Consider the following 21065-nt stretch of genomic DNA (forward strand, 5'->3'; position numbering starts at 1 on the left):
AAGGAAAGCAAGTCTCATTTCTAATAAAAATAGCCAATAGTCTCCATCCCATTGTAAAACAATTTCGGGTTGTGTAGTGACTGCTTCTATGGAGGGGTTCCCCCTTCCCCAGCTCCTAATATCTCTGAAGGTAATCATTTTTTCAGTGTCAAGAAAACTAATCATGGTGCTAGCTTTCAAAATAATACTGTCAAATTATTTCTTAGAGCACAGTGGGATACTCTGGTTTAGACAAATAGATAGGATGTTTCAGTCAGTGTGTAATTTAAACTGCCATTAAAACTAATGGAATACTTCCATCATCGTGTGGTCTTGTTTTAATTTATTAGTTATAGCAGGGCTGGTTGTTGTTTATGCTTATTATTGCTGACGTGCCAAGCTAGTATGAAAAAAAAAAAAGAAGATAAAATACTGAAAATAAAATCAAAAAGAAATGTTCCAATTTGAAAAAAGAAGGAAATACTTTCCTTAATTAAAATTATTATTGTCTCTGCATGTGTGTTCATTCAGGATTATCAGAATATCTTTTAAATGTGCTGAATATTTTCTGAGTAGCTTAGGCTGGGAAGCTTAATTCTCTGTTAGAGTTAGGAAAAAGTAAATTGAAATAAGCATTACAATGATACGTTGCCTATGACAGAAATAAATCTCATGTCTGGAAGAACAATGGCCCCATTTCCATTAGGTGTATTCAAGACACCTAATGATGTCGGATTCTGTGGTATTATGCCTCCAAAGCAGGGCATTTTTTTCTTCATCTGAAGAGCCTCAGCTGGGCCTATGATCCAGTCACTTAAAGTCTGTAGTACATTCCTCTAGATGCCTTTTGGTGAGCTTGGCCTACTTAGGAGCATCATGCAAATGTACTCCTAGCTGGGATACAAAATTTGAAGCTTTTAAAGCACTTTGAATCCGGGCCCAGTGTCAGCGCTGTGTGAAGACCAGGCAGGCAGGTGTGTTTCTATTGTTGCCTTCCAAAAGCCCAGTTTTGATCCATCTGTGGCACAAGATCCTCTGCAGGTTGGCAGTACAACCATCACCATGGCCATGCATGCACCAGGTTGTTTGAAAAGAGACACCTCTAGGGTGACTACAGAAGCTTTCTGTAGCATTGTCTGAGTTCCTGTCTTCTTCCTTTTTCTGTCTTCACTTACTCAAGCTACTTAGCAAATAGCCCGGTGTGTAACCATGCTTCCATCTTAGCATGGTGTACTTCTACAGGAGGGTGGTCCCCTCACTTCAAACAGGCAAACAGCGAGGACAGACAGTCCCTTGTACTACTCCAAATACATAGGGTTTTTATATTATGAGTCGATGGAACTAATTGCATTTGTTTTCTCTGCAGATGAAGATTTGTCCCATCTACATGCTCTCTGTAAGAATCGTACAAGCCAGGAACATCAAATCAAGAGACCTGTGTGAGTTGTGGTTTGCATGTGCTTTTAGTCACCTGTAGAGTTTACACAGTGAGCAACGCTCCTAAGTTCTGAAGGTATATAAATAAAGTACGTAAAGCAGAGCAATAGAAGTATTAATGCCAGGGCTATAATTAGATCAAATGCCTACGCCATCATTACTTTGAAGGTCATATCTAGTTGCATTTCAGGGAAATGGTAAAATCCAAGACTCCCAGGTGAACCTTCTGGACCAATAAAAAAACATGTAGACCATGTGAGATGTGAGGGCACTGCAATCTGTAAATATGCTTGGAGTTGTTTGGTTTTGATGTTCTTAGTGAGCATACATCATATCATGGGCAGGCATTTTGCCACACAGGACATGTATTTAGGAACCATTTATTGAAATGTATTGATTATATACCATAGTCAAAAGTAAATTAGAGAATTTCAGGCCTTCTACAATACAGAGTCATTTGGAGTATTTCATGTTAAATAATGTTGCTAGTTTCTGGCTAAGGAGAGCCTCTGCAGATCAGCCCTAAGTACATGCTGAACATGCAGGCACAACAGATTTTTTTCCATGTACTTTTGTATTCAACATTCTTTTACTCATTATCTCACCCTCACAGCTTCCTATGGCTCCTTCTCAAGGTGTCTGATGGATGAGCCATTCAGGCTGTCATTTTTTTGCAGTGTCCTTTGTGTTCTTCAGCCAGTAGAAGAACCTTGAGCTGCCTTTTCTCACACTCACTCTACTTCAAATACCACGTAGCGACGTCCAGAGGTGGACACTAGAAAAGTGATAGCGTGACCTGTATTTCTAAGAGTTTCAATGACCTGTTCTATCTACTCTGTTGAAGGGACAGTTCCACTTTCCTGCCAAAACCTTGCGGGGCATTGTTATTCACTGCTTGATACCAGTCTGAAGTATTTAGGCATCTCGGGCTGCAGTAGACATCTTCAGTCAAGTCCAGACTCCAGCTCTGAAAGACACCATCTCGGAGATTTCTTTTCACACCGATGTCAAGCTCCACAAAGTAAATGAACTTTCCCACCCTGGCTCTTCCCAAAGGATGGCTGCTCCAGGCACTGACTGCACTAATAATGAAGAATAGGTTTAGGGTAGAAATGAGAAGATTTCTGACTTACTCATGTCCTTGATTCTTGGACCCACACCAGCCTTTAGCTGCAACAGGTCTTCATACTTGGTAGCTAACACTTCTAGACATCAGGCATGTCCCCTCTGTGTGTCTGTCTTGTGAGACAGCAAGCCAGTCTCATCTTGTCTTCTCTGTAATACGTGTTCTCTTTTCCTGTAATAGTCCTAATAGACCTTTTTGGAACTAGCATTGCTTTCAGCTAAACTTCTTTTTAAACACAGTTGACTGGAATGGTAGGGAATATGCCTGATGAATGGTCAGTGGGCTCTTTTCTGCCTCTTTGTCTTCACACAGGAAACACTGCTCTTAGTGTATCTTGTGTGTGCATGTGTGCATGTGTATATTTGCAACTTGTAGTTACCCAGGAATTAGGTAGTATACTAAGATGTTTTTCTTGGTTGCCTCTAACCAATGATCTCTTTACTTATTAAAAAAAAAGAAAAAAAAAGAAAAAAAAAGTATTTATTAATCCCCAGAATCATGGCCTCGCCCTACTTTTCATCTATAATATTGGCATTGGGATTTTAATTGTTTTCTGCTGCAGTGACTGCATCAGACTGCTATGTGCGCTTGTGGCTGCCATCTGCTTCAAATGAAAAGCTCCAGACCAAAACCATCAAGAATTCTGACAACCCTGTCTGGAATGAGACTTTCTACTTTAGGATCCAGAGAGAAGTTGAGGTAGTGAAAAAACAGAGATTTTACTATTTTGAATAGCTGGGAGTCCTCACATTTCACCCCTGTGGGTCAAATGTACAAAATAACTTAAAAACAATGCTTGAGTAACAGAATTTGCAACTGACTCATTAGCACAAAACAGCAGACATATGGAGTAGTGTTCCCTTCAGATAGTTGTAGACATCTGTGATACATACACCTATATCTGAGCTAGTCTAGATTCCCCTTGTTGTCACCTGAGAGAAATAAGTACTGCTGTAGCATGCCTCATCTCTGGGCTACTTTAGACGGTTAATACAGAAAAAGCATTCCCTCCACTGATCGTAAGGTAAGGGTAGAGGAGTTGCTGTGGTTTAGAGAGCAAAGTTGCAGTGTGATGACTTCAACTGATGAAATTAATCGTACCCTAAGCTATGCAGTTAAGAGAACTTTGGGAATGAAGAAACTGAATAGTTTTCTTTGGACGGGTTATCAGAGAGTGGCACAGAGCACTGAGCATCTTTTTTGTCTTGGAATAGTAGGAGCTCTCTGTTAGTAGTTGTCTTCTATTCAATTGTAAGTTTCCCAAAGTTGGATTTAGTGATTGAGTTCCACATTAGCAGACTCCTGAAAGAAAGCACAGTGCTAGTAAATCAGCAGCAAAAGTCTGTAATCATTTTTTTTTTTGAAACAGCAGCTCAGTAAGTTCATATTTATTTTCTTCTACTACCAGAATGTTTTAGAATTGGCAGTGTGTGATGAAGATCCACTTACGAAAGATGACATGCAGTTCACAGTTCTTTTTAATGTTGCTAGAGTCAGACCTGGAGAGAGAGTCCGTGAGACATTTGCTTTGAAATCAGAGGTAAGGACTGAAAATACATGGACAGATCTTACTTTCCATTTTGGCTTCTGTGTTAGGTAGGTTTGGGTCTGCATAAACAGATATCCTCACATATTGATATCATTGCCAATATCTCATCAAATCAGGTATCATTGTGCTGGATTTTTATGACTTCATTAATCTCTTTTAACAGATTCAGAAAATGAAGCTGCTTCTCTCCTATGCAACTGTCTCTGTGCAGACAAAAAAGTGATAATAACTAGCATCTGTAAATACAGTCGTATTCATCTTTTATAATCCCACAAATAACTTTCTTACTTTTCAGCTTTATTCCACTTTTCCCATGCTTAGAGGACATTTCCTCTTAAATTACAACTTCTTATTAATAACTTGAAGACAATCCACTAACCAGTTGAATTAAACGATTCTTTCAGGCTTCTCCTGTTTGGGTTCATGCTGGGTTTCCTTCTAGTCGATTCAGATTTCCATAGCCCGTAATGAAGGCATGCCTGTTCTATTAACATCTTTGGTATTCTGTTAAGGAGCCCATGAGAGAGAGTTGTCCAGGGAACAAAACTGGGATAGCTTTGTGACATCTCCATGAGTTGTGGATGAGGAACTGCTACATGCTTATTACAGTCCATACCTACAAGAACAGCTACTTCCCAAATGCTGAAAGCTGTTAACAGGGATCCTCCTAGTGACTCTGCAGGCTGGTGGCATGCATTTCTCAGCCATTTCTGTCCAAGTCATTGGGAAATAACATGATTCAATAACTTCCTCAGTCTGGGCGCTCTTGCCCACTTCATCTCTGCTGAATTCAATGTGAATGTGATTTAAATGATTTGTACATATAAATGACACTGGAATTAGTGACATTTGTTGCTGGGCTTCAATATTTTTCTCCCAGGCAGACCGTCTTTACTGAAAGATATATTTCTGTTTCAGCTGAGCTTTTCCTCTCTGATTGTATCTTTGAAAGGATGTATAGTACTACATATCCAATGATGGGAGAACATTAATCTTACTTGCCTTTCCTGAGCCTATGGTTTCCATTGCATTCTTAGCTTTTTTGGTAACGTTAGCAGAAGAGATATCAGCCATGGAAGTGAAACACTTTTCTGATGTGTCTCTACTAGTGAACTCTTGCAGCCTCCAATAATCTACATGTATTTTACCCTTTTCCTTTTAGAAAGAGAGGTGCTCTAAGAAATGGGAAAGTTTGGAAGTGGAATTCTGGATGGAAAAAATGTGAGTAAAATTCCAAAGCTGAAAAGTTTAGTTCTGTCATGCAGTATAATATCTCAGAGAAAGAGGAAGTTCGTCCAGCTCTTCCTTACGGCAGTGAGCTGAGATTGCTGTTTCAATTTCTTTTTTTAACCTTAGCTTTCTCAGCTACTTCTATCTTTTAGTGTATCTTTTACAAGTCTTACCTTATATTTGATACCTAAATCCTGATCATGGAAATGTAGTAACATTGGCAGGATTCAATAAGTTGTGCACAAGATGCATACAAGACCTAGGAGAGGTCCTTTCCAAGCTGTTAATACTCATATAACAATGCCTTGAATACTTTAGTTTTTCTAAAAGACCAGAAAACATGTATTATTACCACAAAATATACATAGAATGATGTAGACAGCAATAGAAAAATCATTAGGTGCTAGCATAGTTAAACTGAAAAAACATGCAATTAACAAATAGTAAAATTAAGGCCCCCCTCCTCAAATTGGTAATCAACATTGGAGGAGAACAAATCCCATAAGATAAATTTTCTCTCTTTTAAATGCTATCACAAATTTGACTGAAAAACAAAACAAAATGAAACAAAAAACAAACTAAACAGCATTATCTGTCCAGTTTTTAACGTTAAAAAAAACATAATATAGTCTGTTTAAAACTGACTAACTTCATGATTAGAAGAAGAAACTGTGAATAGGGCTTCTTAGTCTTAAAAATGGAATAGGTGCAGAAAAAATGTCTGGCATTCTTGGTTAACAGAGCATAGCTCAGAAAATCTATTTAATTTATCTGTGGAAGACACCTTAAGTGATGGTGCAAGCATCCCCTGCAAATGTGGAAGCAATCACAGCCAGATGTACAAAAAGCACAGAATGAGATGAAGTGTCTGGAAACTGGACTGTGCAGATTCAGACTAGAAATAAGAGGAACATTTTTCACAGTTCAAGTTACAAAGCATGTGGGGAATTCTCCACCCTTGGAAGTGAAACCTAGTTATTTATATGTAAATACATTCTACTGCTGAAATAGAAGTTATAGTGCTTGACATGCTGCTTGGTAAAATGTCTTGGACTTTGCAGAAAGTCAAAGATTACATACTACATAGCTTCAATGGTCCGTTCAGATCTATGGAAGCACTTACGAATGTGTGTAACATAGTGCCATTGGAGCATTAGCCTTAATTAGAGATTATGTTAGTAGATTCTATAGGTTACTCATGGGATTAAATAACTACTTCCATTCAGTGTCAAACCTAGGATTTACAAGGTAAAATATCTGGAACAAAGACTTTATATTACTTAGCTGTATGTTTTCCAGTCATACATATGATGTGAGCTAATCCTTATTTGCCGTTCTTTGGTGACCAGTTGTACATTATAATCTGGATCAGACAGAAATATCTGTCCTAATAAGTATTTGGAGAGTACATTAATAGTAGTCTTTGCTTTCCCCAAGCCATGTGGCCATTTGTTAGGGGCAGGACATGATTCCACGTAGACCAACACCTTTTTCTTCTGTAGTTTTAAGAATTATTATTTTTATGGGCTCTCCTGTCTTCTGGTTTAGCAACTGCATTTTGGTTCATATACTTAGCAGATGATCATGCATTACACCTTTCAGAAAACAAATTATGACACTAATGTAATGATATTCAATTTTAAGCAGAAAAGATTGTAAAACTGCTATTAAAAAATAAAATACTAGGTACTCACACATCTTTTTTTTTTTTTTTTTTTTTTTTTTTTGCTTCTGTCTTTTTAGTCCTGGTCCTCCAGAGTATGTCATTACCAATGATGTCCTAGTGGTAAGGTTCAAATATGAATTTAGTTTGGAGTGACTTTTCCTTCATTTATTTTTCTACTTTTGCCCCTGGCCATCTGGTATTTTGCAGGGAGAGCAGAAGCTACTGTTACTGATATGAGCACGGTCGATGGTATAAAAGAAAAATGTGTAACAATTCCCCTTTGTTATGATATAAATGTTGTCCACTCCATGCAAAAAGAGAAACTGTGTTTCTTGAAGTTCTCATGTATCAGTATTTTAAACAGTTATGGTTTGCTAATGTTTCAGCATCCTGTGTTGGTTGGCATTCAAAGTGAAATGAGTTTCATGTAATATAGCGTGGCATTTGGCAGGAAGAACAAAGGTTTGAAAGGGATGAGTCTATAGAAGAAGACATCAATAAGTAGTCAATGTGCTTATGACTGGAAGGTTATCTAATGTAGCAGCTTTATAGGAAATGAGTTTTTTAATGAACAGCTATTTTAATTATTGAAACAGAGTCCTCTTGTGGTATTAGTCAGCATGTGGTCCATTACCTATCTCCTTGGGCTGGCCCAGCAGCAAAGGAGTACAAAGCACCTCATGCCAACCACTCCAAGCATGCGTATGATTTCCAGATGCTAGCCTTTAATATCCATGCGGCAAAGTAATACACATTCTGTTCTTTCCCCCTCATTTTCTGTGTGAGGCATAAGAGCTGTAATGATTGGCATGTGTTGTTCCTGAAATGGCTTGGAAAACTGTCCTGGCTTGAGTTATTAAGGGTGAACTGTAATGACTCAGGTGGCGGGTAGGGTGGAATAAATCCATGATCAGAACCAACAAGAAGATGCCTTGTAGACGAATCATGGCCATGATACACTAAAACTCATCATCAGGTGGTTTCCTCCCACCCTTCCTAAGTAATTATCATATATATATATGTGTACCTGAGTTTGGGCAACAGTGTGTTGTACAGAGATTCCCAATTTGGGGATAACTTCAATGGGTATAATCACCTCTGTCAGTGCACCACTGTATGGACAAGCTAGTTGTAAAGCATTATAACTGGGCTACTGTTCTGAAATAATGAGCTCTGAATTTCTTCTTGTACAGCTAGATTGCTGCCAGCACTGAGACCAGTTTAGGTTAGCCCTATATTGTAGCTACTAGATGGCTGCATGATGGTTTGTTATTTGCTGCAGATACGGCATTTGCTGTTTTCAAACTTTTCAAACTTTTCAAACTGTCTTTTACAGTCACGTGAAGTTTGGTGCTTGGAAGTGCAAGTGGACAGTAATGAAAGCAGGAAATATTTGAAAGGTATGCAGATATCCCTGTGAAGTGAGGACACAACCAAATCATAAGCATTCAGATCCAGATGGAGGCACTTCAGGTTACAAAGACTACTAATAACCTTCTAAAGACAATAAAATGCAATGCAGTGAAAGTCCCTGAACTGCCTCCAGTTGTAACTCTGATCTCTGTGATCTCCGATCTCTGATTCCTTGAAGCTATCAAATTTGGGCACAGTAAATTTTACTGGTAGAGGTATGAGAGAGTGCTGACTCTGGGAGCACGCCAAGTTTTGGGATAGATGCAGGAGTACCAGTTTCTGTGTTGTAGAAGACTTGTCAGTGTAGGAACTTACGGAGGATTTACCACAGAGAATGTCTGCAGCAAACTTTGTTAGCTCTTTTGCCTGAACAGTGGTAATACTCTCTAAACAAATCTGTTTTCACTAGAGGGTAAAAATCTCGTGCTTACGGTGCCTGCATCTCATGAAGGAACACAGAAAGCTACAGAGGACACAGATACTTTCTACTTCCATTGTGTGAAGGCTTGGGAGCCAGTTCTAAAAGCCAGGCTGCAGGTAATGTGCACTGCACCAAGCCAATTCTCATACTGCTCGCTTATTTTCAGTGTTACCAAAACAGTGGAGAACTGCTGCCCTGCTGTGAGTAAAATACATTTTTTTTTGTTCTCTGCAGAAAGTTTCTGATAAGGAAGATGACAGAAACAATTTAAGTGATACGTTAACAGTACCACTGAAATTTCTCCCTGTTGGACACAAAGTGAAAGTAACCCTCCCTGTAAGACATGTAAGTACCTCACCATTTATATGACCTTTTGGAGAGATGACTAAAGTCACCATCATTATTTAACATAATATCAATTGGAAAAATAATTCAATTGGTAAGTCTGGCTGAGAAGACAAGATGCAAATACAAGAAATATCATTTTTCTGTCTGTAAAATCAGTAATTGGGGATTCATCCTGGCCATTTCTAGATGCCTAAGTTCAATGTTTAAATGTAATAAAAGACCAACCTCTTCTGTTGTTACACAATTAAAGGAGAATGTTCAATACTGTCTCTACTGTCTGTATCAAGCCTGGGTGGTTAGCTCAGTCTATTTGAGGTAGCTAAAGTTAGATGAGTTGAATCTTACCCTCAGAGAACAATTTTGCACATTCCTGTATGTACAACAGTATTGATGGTAACTGGTGGACAGGTACAACTTTAAGTTGCTTTAAAAGCAGGAATGACACTTCTGCGTGACCAGATGAATCTGTTAACAACAGCCAGACATGCTTTTTTACACTGTGCAGCAAATGGGAGGCAAATACAGGAGGAAAAGAATTACTTGGAAACATTTCTCCTACAGAGATGGGAGAATGAATGTCTGTTTCACAGTTGATTGCCCTACATCCAGTAGCTTTTGGAAAGGATGTGGTATCTTGAATTTCTTCTCCCTAACACTGTCTTTAGCTGGATACTGTTCTTAATTCTCAAGAATGAGAAAATGGCAGTGTGATACTGCTGCTGGGCTAGGCTGGTTCATGGGGTGACAGTGAGTAGGAGTCGTTTCACAGTCTGGTCAGGTAGCCACTTCAATACCTCCTGCCTCTCTAGCATCTCTACATAATATGTTTGGTTTTTATTTGCTTACCTTTCCATTCTTGCTACAATTTTCTAAAAGACTGAAGGGTGGTGGTGGTGGGGGGCATTTCAGGAGTCATTGAAAATCTGGATCTCTAAACTTTATTTTCACAGTCATTCACATTCCTGCTCATGTTTCTTTGTTTACAGAATGTGCCACTGCAGCTGTACCTCCAACTAAATGATTGGTAAGGGGACTGTTTTGTTTCTCTACAAGTTTTATTACTATTTGAACAATGAATTCTAGAGCAGAGTATCCTTCATTTAGATATAAGGAATGCACAAGACTAAGGGCAAAATACCTTGACAGTTAAGTCACCATGAAAGAGTCACCACAACAGAGCAAAAGTAAATTGATTTGAGGCAACAGTCATGTTAAAATGCAAAATAAATAAACAAACAAATAAATAAATGAGAATTTCAAACAGTGAGGAACTTAGTCAGATGTCCTTTGTGTCAAAGAACCAAAGACTGAGATTGGAGATTTCTTCAAAAGGGACAAGTAAGCAGGAAGAAGGCAGAGGGAGAAGGGGATTTGACTTGATCTAAACATCCAGATCCTATATGCTATTCAAACCACACATATTTTCTTAAGAAAATAGACTTGTAGCCATGGTATTATCAATAGAAACAAGCATAAGCTAGGGAAGATGAAATGTTACGCTGTAAAATAATGAGACATACAAAAAATAAAAACAAAATAATTTGAATACATTTTTCATTCTACTGTTTCTGTAGAAATCAATGGTTTAAATCCCCACGAAAGACCTTGTTAGGTTCTAATGACCTTTTGCTCAGAAATTCTTTTAAGGAAACATAGAAAATATTCAACTAACAAAGCTACTGAAGGACACAAATAATCCTTTCTCTTTCCATATCTGCTGTCCTAAGCTGGCAGTAAGACATGCTGAAATATCAGAAAATAATGAGACTGTGTAGAAGTGAAACATTTCATTTATTTGCAAATGAGATCTGCATTTCTGCCTGTAAATCTGAACAGTGAATCATGATTCTTTATGATGTTTAATAGACTGCAGTTGCTGAAAATAGATCCATGTGCATTTTTAAGACTAATCCTGTGCCTCTGGACTTATTTATGTTGCAGCACGGAAAAACTAGATGTGCGCTTAGGATATGATCTATGCCGAGAAGAGCAGGAATTCTTGCAAAAAAGGAAGAGAGTGGTTGCCAGTGCCCTGAAAAGAGTTCTTCATTTGGAAAGAGATCTACATGGACATGAGGTCTGTGAGCTGGAATCTGAGCATGGGCTGTGGACCTATTGAGTTTGGATTGGCACATCTCCCCACAAACCTTCTAGTAGTTTTTGCACATTGATGACAAACCCATTGATTTGAATGGCAGCATAACTGAAGTTCTTGGAGTGGCATATCCCATACTCATCTAAAATTTCAGCTCAGCTATTCAGGCCTCCATTCTCTTCATTTGGCCAAATTCCTAAGGACAGAATATATCTGTCTTCAAGGTCAGAGTTTCCAACTGTGTGATGCGGCAGGTCAGCACAATATGAGGCATTGGTATGTTCTGTGAGACACAACACAGACAACCAGACAATCCAAAATAAGTAGGAAAACAGGAGTGTTTGAAATTCACCTCCTGTGGAAATTTGTGAAGTCACCATAATGTCCCTTCTTTAGGCTTATATTTCTTTTTCATTTTCCAATCACTTTTCACAAAAAGTCAAAATTATTCAGAATGGAGAAAGAACATTTTCTAACAAGCTCCAGCTGAAGCATGGTTTGTTGCCAAGATCCAGGGTGAATTTTAAAGTGAACATTTATTTTCTTGATGGAATTTTATTTGTTGAATGGACACTGTCCAAAGAATCATTTTGTTTGCTTAATATCTTTTTCCTGAACTCTGTTCAGGACTTCCTTGAATCCATTCTTAATTATGTTTATTGAACTCTTCTTATTTATAGTTAAATCATATCATTATCTGTTATAAATCATAGCAATTCCAATTATAAAGAAAAAAGAGAGGAAGAACGGTTAAAATCACTGAATTTTAACAGTTTCCAAACTCATCAAGAATGGTTAAAATCACTGAATTTTAACAGTTTCCAAACTCATCCAAGCTTTGAGATTATGAAAACTCTCTGAGTATCTGGAAGTTAATTTAAATGAAGTACTGGTAAAGATTGGCTGAACATTGGTTTCACTGTTCTGCAATAAAGTCTGCTGAAGAAATTCTAGGAGCTGCAATTAGGCTTTTCCAAGTAGGCAAGTGAGTAACTTTCTGAAGATAATATTTATGTTTTGAACAGGTCCCAGTAATAGCTGTTATGGCAACTGGCGGAGGCCTCAGAGCAATGTCAGCTATGTTTGGCCACCTCTTGGCTCTTCAGAAGCTAAATCTGTTGGACTGTGTTACCTATGTCACTGGGGCTTCTGGCTCAACATGGTGAGTACAGAAGATGCGATTTGTATTTGGAATGACTATGACACCACATTTCCACATAATGAGAGAGATGCATTTATTTCAAAGTCTTACATTATTTAGAAGTGAACATAATTCCCTGGTAAAGCTATTACAGTTGGCTCTCTATCATAACTTCAGTTTAAGCTAGCTAGTTCTCTGCTTTGGTGAAAGTGTCTGGGTAAATACAGTGTTTTTCATTATTAAATGGATGATTCTCTCGCATTTTTGTTCTTTAGGACCCTAGCAGACCTATATGAGCATGCAGATTGGTCACAGAAGACTCTGGAGGAGCCGCTCAGAGCAGTAAAAGAACAAGTGACAAAATGCAAACTCAACCTTATGTCTATGGAACATTTGAAGTATTATCACAAGGAACTTGCTGAAAGGGCAAAAGCTGGACATGTCTCATCTTTTACAACATTGTGGTCACTTGTTCAGGAAATGTTCTTACACGAACGGGTATGTTACACACTGCCACGTACCTTGTCCTGCCACAAATTTGAGAAATGTCCACTTGTTTTCTCTGGCACTTCCCTCTTTGTTTGCATGACATAATGAGATGAACAAATCCAGAGCAACCGAGGCATTCCAGTATGATTTGTAAATAATGACAAAGGATCCTATAGCCAGGATTTTCCAGAGTAGCTGGTGCTTTGTCAGTGCCTCTGAAGTGGGGTGCCCAATGGATAGCAATTTCAGTTCGCAATTTTAAGAAAGAACTGAGCAACCCCCCCAGCAGTCAGGTGTTTTAATGTTTCTAGTTGGATACTTAAGAGCTAGAGTAACCTGCCCTCTTGTGAACATTAGTCTGAGCCTTAGTAAAGATCTGTTGGACATAGACAGTCAAGGCACTTAGATATTAATGTACAGGTCAGTAGATATCAAAAAGGCAACCAGGAAGGAAAATGAAAGGAAAGGTCTTTCAAGAAAATGTGACCCACAGATTCCTTTGGGTAATAAAACACCTGTAGTCTATCAGTACTCATGTAGATTGTCAGTGGTTTTGCCTTATGCTTTTCCAGAGGTTTACTGTGATTTTATCTGTTTGATTAGCCAAGAAAATACAAACTCACAGACCAGCGCAAGGCATTGGAGCATGGACAAAACCCACTGCCTTTCTATGCAGTCCTCAATGTCAAGGAGGAGAAGTACAGTACTTTCAAATTTAGAGGTAAGTATTCTTAGAGTTTCTTCTGACTCTGAGTAGGGACTAAAGAGAATTTGTAGGGAGGGAGTGTACATGTTTAGAAGGGGAATGCAGGAGGAATGCCTCTGTTGGTTTCCCCGACTCAGGATTCATCTTTTAATAAAATGTTTGTCTTTCTTGTGAATTGCTGGGTGTTGATTAGAAAAAGCAGACCTGCAGGATAACACCCTCAGGCACAAACAAGGCATTTCTGAAGATCTGGAATGAAGCTCTATTTTTGCCAAATACATTGTGAGTGAGTGGAAGCAAATTGTATAATCTTTTTGTGCCTTAGTTTCACACCTATAAAATGGCTATCATGGTTCCTTATTTTGAAGAGGTGCTGAGAAATGTAACTGGTACTTACCTAAATCTCTAGAGTGGAGTATGATTATAGTGATTGGCATGTTGTGACACTCTTTAGATACAGACTATATTCAGCAAGAGGTACTGAAGCGAGCAGATACTGGAAAGAAAAACCATTTAGTACTTACATGAGGTTAGGTTCATGATTACTGTTCTACAGGGATACCTATACAGGACAGCTTGAGTCAGGAAACTGTGTGGCCACGTCCACACTGTGTTACTTTCTAATTCTGAGTTGATGTGTCTTCAGGCTGCTTTCATGTAGTCTGACAGGTTTGGTTTAGTAGAGGTTTCATGCCGGTCATTCCTTGAAGGTTGGATCACACTTACATGGTGTACATTTGATGATCTTGAGTTAGAGAGACAAGTGGGATCGCAGAATCTTTATAAATATAAATCTAAGTTTTTGAAGTCATTGTTAGACTTTTTCTGAGGAGAAAAAGCTAGTTCCTTTTGTATGTGAATCACATCTCAGTTTTTAGGGAACTAGACAGTTTGCAGTACAAGCTACTGATAGTACAGAGCTGCTGAGACCAGCAAAGTTCATGTAACTTGCAGATAGCTTTATCCACAGGCCTAGGTTTTGTTTTCTTATTCTGTATGACAGTAAACGTGGCGTATGTCAACTCTTTTGTAGAGTGGACAGAGTTCTCTCCTTATGAGGTGGCCATACCAAAATACGGAGCCTCCATTCGTTCAGAATTTTTTGACAGCGAGTTCTTCATGGGAAGGCGAGTGAAGAAGCTGCCGGAATCTCGGATCTGCTATCTGGAAGGTGACCTAGCAATGCAGTATAGTTAATCACAATATGGTAGAAATTATGGTTCTAGCCACTGGTCTGTGTACAACAGCCCTTGCCAGCAGGTCTGCTCAACAGGCTTTTTACCCCTTCTGAACACTTTCTGCTCCTTGTACAGTTTCTTTTCTCCTGTCTTCTCTTTTTCCATGGGCAAGTGTGGGACATGTGTGGCAGGGTTCCCCTTCCCATATTCTGAGTGAAACAAGAAGGCAAGTTGAGGAAATTGTAAGATTGCCTCCTCTACCCAGTCATCATCTCTTCCGCCTCTTTCTAGGTAGTGCATTGTGGAATTGGAAAGAGCTGAAAATAAAATATAATTCATCTAGAACAAGCCACAAAGGGAAGAACCATCTAAGCTTTGTGGGTTGAGAATTGTCATCTATCTCCAGTAATATTCCCTGCCCACGAGGATGAAGGAAGCCCTTTTAACCTTCACCAATTTCTTCACCAATTTCTGGCTGTTCTGCCTCTAAAGACAAAGAAAAGGGGAAAAGCAGATAGTCAGAGGAATCCATCTCCCCCAGGCAGATTTGAAAGCCTTGTCAGAACTGCACTTTTTGATACCAAAAGCAAGAGTCCACTGGAGACAAAAATCATATTTCTCTCACTGTGAAGTCTGCTAGAGATTGAATTTGTTCCTCACATGAATACCTGGCATGGCGCTTATTACAGAGGATAGGTCTTTCATTTCTAAAAGCACACTCACATATAGAGATAATTTTATTTTGATTCCTGTACTAGTTGAACTCCACAGAAACAAAACATGCCTGAAAGAAAAAAAAACCCAGGCCTTAGATCAACTTAAAGAATAAATCATTTTAAAGAAAAACCTTATGGTTATATGGCTGCACTGTGATTCTCTAGTCTTATAATTTCTTTCTTTCACAAGTACACAGTAAGCGCTCTAAAACATAGTTTGGGTGACTGATACCTTGTATTTTGTTACTCTGAACTATAGAGTGGATGGTTGGGAGTAGTTATCTCTTGAGGAAGAACACTGAATTGTTGTCATCTTTAAGGTTGAACTCTCTGAGACCTACTACATAAGCTGCACCATAATGGGGTGAATTCATATCTGGCAACAATATGCAGCATTGATACTTGTAATAAAAAAAGATGAAATAGTGGTTAACATGTTAGTGAAGTACTTTTCCCAATTGTTTTGATTTGCAGGTCTTTGGACAAACATTTTTACTAGGAATTTGCTGGATGGCTTATACTGGTCTTCAAATTCAAATGAATTCTGGGAACGATGGGCCAAAGATATGGTAGATATAGGTAAGAGTTTCCAAATCAATACTTGTTTTTCATCAGACCATGCTTACTATTAAGGAGAGGATTGAGGAAGTTATACTATTACAACTGTTTGTGAATAATCTCTCACATTCTCCCTAAACCATCTTGTGTTGCATAGCTGTAGATCTTCAGTATGATATTCAGCTGTATCAGAATGATTTCATTTGTTTCTGTTTCTTTTTCTATTTCTTTAACTCAGGGGCACACTTCATGCTCGTTGCAAATGTTTTTCATTTAGAATTTGCTCATTGTCTGTTAAATGACTCCTGTGGCTGTAAATGAGGAGGGTGGCTTATGCTTCTAGTCAAAAGTACAAAGAAAGTATATAAAAGAAAACAATGCACGCTTGCTTTAAGCAAAGCCAACTATCTCTGTGTTTAATTGGGCATATATTTTTCAGTAAACTGCAAGAAACAGGAAGGGAAGAGACACACAGAAAGACAGCGAGGACAGCTAGCCTGCAAAGGTGTCTAACAAAACAGATTGCTTACATGTATATTTTTTTCTCACATTTCCTTCTCTATTTCAGAAAAACATTCCCCTGAGGAGGATACCACTATCATCGAGCCTCCATCTTGTTTGTCAGGGAAGTTGTATGAAATGTTTCAGGACATTATGACCAAGCGTCCACTACTGGGAAAGTCTCATAACTTCCTGAGAGGCTTAGAATTTCATAAGGATTATGCCCATCAGAAAAAATTTGTTGAATGGAAAGGTAACTGCAACAAAGAGTTAGCTGCAGTGTGCAGGTAACATCTCAGATTTTTTTTTTTTTAGACTTTGGAAATCTCACATTTAGAGATACTTTCTCAGGGTTTGGAAGTCTGCTGAGATGGAATTTGGTTTTATCTCTTTCTTCAGGGTTAACTGGTTATAATGAACTAGTCCATGGGCCATTCTTTCACCTGCTGAAGAGATCTGTAATCTGAGTCACAGCATGTTCTTCTACAGGAAATTTGTCATTCTGCATAGGTTTAATAGTCAAAAGAAACAAAAAAAGAATAGACTCTTGAGGTAAAGAAACAGAGGTAACATTAGAGGCATAAACCAGCAGGTAATTGTGTTGAGCCACATAGGTTTTGACTGAATATATTAAACAAACATAATACCTAGACTTGATGTATAGATGGAACAGTAATTTCCTATGGCCTGTGCTCTGCAGGAGGGCAAAGTAAGCAGTCATAATATTTACCTCAAAAACTATGAAATGTTGTGTGAAAGGTAATGGAGCTGAGCTTTTGTGTACCACAAATCTTCCTGTAATCCCAGCGTCCTCATTTGCATTTATTCCATGAGCAGATATCAGCATGGTAGGACCCCACACGAATCAGGCTAATCTGACTTCAGCAAGGAAACACGTGCGCTCTGCCTCCTCTGAGTCCTTCTCTTTGGCAATTTGTGTTTTGTCTCCTTTGTTTCATGCAAGTTACAACACTGTTTATGTCTGGCTGCCATTGCTACCTGAAGCTTGCTGACAATAGCAAGAGGTGTGGAGTTTTTTGTGGATTAAGGCAGAGCCCACAGAGTGCCAAGTGCTTTCAGCATGTTCAGTAAGCAAGAAGACTTTGTCCTAGAAGAGTCTACTCTAAGAAAACAAGTAGCATAAGAAGGGTGGGTGAGAGAAGGAAGCGAGCAAGTAGCTTAAGAAGGCAGATTAAGGATACAATTGTCAGTCAGCAAGCATTAAGAAAAAGGTCCTTACATTTACTGACTAGCAGTTTTGTAAAGGCAAACAGGTAGAAGCAGATTTCAAGGAGGATTTGAAGGAAGAGGAAAACTAAAGATTACCTCAGGGAAGATATTCTCCGAAAAAAGTAAAATAGGTGGAAGGCCAAAGAAAAGTAAAATAGGTGGAAGGCCAAAGTCTGGAGTGGGAAAAGGGAAAATAAAAGTCTGGAGTGGGAAACAACAGTAGATGATGTATTGGTTTTTGTCTACCTGCATGAGACCAAGCTAAAACCAGAGCTGGATCCATCTCTAGAACAGGCGCAGGAGTACATGCCAGCTCTGTGGGCAGAAATGGTAGCCTCATGATAGGAGAGGTCTCCAGAATATAGTTCTGTTTAAATACTTCCCTGCAGCTCGGGTTAACTGACATATTAAAACAACACTTTAAATGGCTTGTGCAAAGCCTCATTTTTGTGGTGATAAATTTGAGAACTCATAGTAGGGAATCATTGTAATACATTTACAGTAGGGTTTGTGCTTTTGAGGGAATTCCCGAGGAAGAGCTTCTTCAAAAGCCTCTTTTTGAGTATGAAATGGAGGTAGGGATTCTCCCAAGGAAAAGCCTAGCTCTAATTCACTTATCCAGCCATAAATACTGCACAGTTCCATCTCCATGATAAGAAAATTGAGGCACTGTAATTTCAACTAAAAATATTCACCGGGCCAATTAGAGCTAAAAAGGGACTGCATGCAAACGTCTCTCTTTACAGCAGAATTTGTGAATTCCTATCAGCCTTGAATGCTAAAATAAGCAATAATTTTGTAAAGATCTGACACCAAGGGAATGGAAAAATAAGAGTTATTACTTCAAGATGCTGTCAAACATTCCAGGCTATGGAACAAGCTGGATTTATTCTACTCGGTTTAAATCAACACTACAGAATGAGGCCAGGGCAGCAGAGAAGCTGAAAGAAGTGAGATGCTGGAACTTACCTGCAGTATTTCTGAAATCAACATTTTTTTGAGCATACCTAAGCACAGATGTTTCAGGGATTGAGGGGTCTGCTCAGGGCTTTGCTGCCTCATTTTGTGAACTTGAAGAAATCTCTTTAAACACTATTTTGATATTTAAAACCATGGCAAAAGTTTTTTATTCTATGGGAATAGAAATGATACCAGGATAACGATAGGGGACTTGCTGTCTACAGGGTGGCTGGTGGGGTTCCTGGCAGAGAAATGAGTATCTAGCTGTTAGAAACTGGCTTTAGATCTCAACATGCCAGCTAGGATAATCCACTTTTTGTTGTGTTTTGAGTTAATGTGAGGTTTAATTAATTCGAGCAGTATTTTAAGCTGATGGTAGGAGATGGTGCATGCATGATCTGGTGTTTTTTCAGCTAAGAAAATGTATATGAGTGGTCACTGAAAGCAAGCTGAAGTCAGAGTTTTCACCCAGGGACAGGAGTCTACACCAGAGAATGCAAAAGCAATAAAGAGCAATGCATAAGAGCAGAGAGGTACTGCATTTGTTAGATTTGTTGGTACACTGTGAAATTATTTTTGTTGTTTGCATTTTTCACAGTTCTTAGCAGGGGAAAAAATCGGCAAAAGTCTGTATTCTGTGAAAAATCAATCCCCAGAGCAGCTGTGAGGCCAGCGGAGTCTGTGTCTCACCTGTCCTCTGCCTGGCTGCCTCACAGCCTGCCTTTGCGAGGCCACGATTGTGGGGTCGCATTATGGAGGGAGGTGAGCCTGGTCTTGAGGGCAACCAAGGGGCTGCCCTTACTGTGTAGCAAGCCAGAATTACTGACTCCTTCTTTCCTACCAATGCACTGCTAACTATATTCAAAATGTTTTTCAGACACTGTGCTGGACTCTTTCCCTAACAATCTGACGCCGCTGCAGAAATATCTTTGCCTGATAGATGTTGGCTATTTCATTAACACCAGTGGTGCAGCACTTTTCAGGCCAGAAAGGAATGTAGACGTCATTATCTCACTTGATTATGGTTTGGGGAATGTGTTCAAGGTGAGAAGATTAACGTGCTCTGTTCCTTCCAGCCCTGGTTAAACTCTTCTTGTATAGCTGTGAGATTTAATAGCCAAATTCATAGATAATGCTCAAATTACACAGTGATCATCTACTTCAGAAATGACTAAATGATAAAGGCATAAAAGGGATCCTCATACCAGAAGGGTTAGATTCTGAGGTGAGTAATAGAGTTAGTTGGTGTTCTGAGGAAGAGGACTGTATCAGGTTGGTTGCTCTAGATTGTAGTGTACGTACCATGTTTATTTAGTTTTAATCACATATTTCAGGGCTTCTGCAGGTCCACATGGGTAGTCAGGAAAATTATTCCCCTTTGTATGTTTTTTGTGTGTGGTGGTGGGCATGGGAATTGATCAACAGGACAGAATATGCAAATCCTTGCTTTATTAAAACTTTGAAGTAAGCTGCTCTTTAAGTCTTGATCATATACTCAAATTCTAAGTGTGGTCATTTCCTCTAACTATAAAAAACTTCATAGGGTGAGAAGTGTTTTCTGACTTGTGGTGTGTGGTGGCAAAAAGTAGGGTTATTCTGTGGCTATTTTGGTCTACGCATTCATTGCAGCATAATTCTGGGGAATAAATTAAGCTGCCACAGTATTTCTATGATGCATCAGTAAACCTGATTCTTGTCCTAGAGTTGGCTTTAAGGCATTGGCATTCTGTATCCACAGCAATTGGAGATGACATACAAATATTGCAAGATACAAAAAATCCCTTTCCCCAAAGTGGAGCTAAGTGAAGAAGAGGAGAAAAACCCAAAGGAATGTTATGTGTTTTCGGATCCAGAGGACCCTAGAGCACCCATAGTAATTCATTTTCCCCTGGTGAATGACACATTTAAGGAATTCAAGGAGCCTGGTAAGCTCAGTCATTTTAGTTGAATTTGGGTCATTTGTCTTTCCACAGTACTGATCTTATTTGTCTTTTCTAGCAATAATTTTATGAGAGGGCATGGCCTTTGAGTCAGACTACCTGGTCTCCTATCCCTCTCCTTACAGCTTTACCCAAAACTATATTGTGGTTCTGGGACCACGGCAAAATGTCTGTCTCTGAGGGACCATTTGGGGAAAGATAGGAATAGCAGCAAACCAGGTTAAGTAAAGGTCCTTTGCTGCTATGATATTTACCACTGAATGCTCAGAGAGCGTGTATGTTAACAAATACTCCAACAAAATCACATTCAGAAACTCTGCAGACAAACAGAGGAGGTGCCCAGCAGAGGAAACTGGGCTCATTAGGTGGAGCTGGAGCTGGT

General features: G+C 39.0%; 1 protein-coding gene across 19 annotated transcripts in view; it reads left to right on the plus strand.

Annotated features, from left to right (window-relative positions):
- The window catches only part of LOC137857444 (cytosolic phospholipase A2 beta-like), a 50845-nt gene that overhangs the window by 25325 nt on the left and 4455 nt on the right, over nucleotides 1–21065 (plus strand). For 13 of the 19 annotated variants that reach the window (XM_068683920.1, XM_068683921.1, XM_068683918.1 and 10 more), the window contains 19 exons: nucleotides 1346–1418; nucleotides 2261–2437; nucleotides 3105–3241; nucleotides 3951–4082; nucleotides 5254–5312; nucleotides 7065–7107; nucleotides 8324–8387; nucleotides 8810–8937; nucleotides 9056–9166; nucleotides 10156–10193; nucleotides 11111–11246; nucleotides 12290–12426; nucleotides 12681–12903; nucleotides 13498–13615; nucleotides 14634–14771; nucleotides 15969–16073; nucleotides 16621–16806; nucleotides 19621–19787; nucleotides 20482–20668. In XM_068683920.1, coding sequence (XP_068540021.1) covers nucleotides 1346–1418; nucleotides 2261–2437; nucleotides 3105–3241; nucleotides 3951–4082; nucleotides 5254–5312; nucleotides 7065–7107; nucleotides 8324–8387; nucleotides 8810–8937; nucleotides 9056–9166; nucleotides 10156–10193; nucleotides 11111–11246; nucleotides 12290–12426; nucleotides 12681–12903; nucleotides 13498–13615; nucleotides 14634–14771; nucleotides 15969–16073; nucleotides 16621–16806; nucleotides 19621–19787; nucleotides 20482–20668 — 2359 coding nt within the window. Of the gene's footprint in view, nucleotides 1–1345; nucleotides 1493–2260; nucleotides 2438–3104; nucleotides 3242–3950; nucleotides 4083–5253; nucleotides 5313–7064; nucleotides 7108–8323; nucleotides 8388–8809; nucleotides 8938–9055; nucleotides 9167–10155; nucleotides 10194–11110; nucleotides 11247–12289; nucleotides 12427–12680; nucleotides 12904–13497; nucleotides 13616–14633; nucleotides 14772–15968; nucleotides 16074–16620; nucleotides 16841–19341; nucleotides 19788–20481; nucleotides 20669–21065 lie in introns of those variants that run through there. The other 6 variants (XM_068683930.1, XM_068683934.1, XM_068683937.1 and 3 more) reach the window with 5 other exon arrangements.

This window comes from Anas acuta, chromosome 5, assembly GCF_963932015.1.
Source record: "Anas acuta chromosome 5, bAnaAcu1.1, whole genome shotgun sequence".
Classification (NCBI taxonomy): Eukaryota; Metazoa; Chordata; class Aves; order Anseriformes; family Anatidae; genus Anas; species Anas acuta.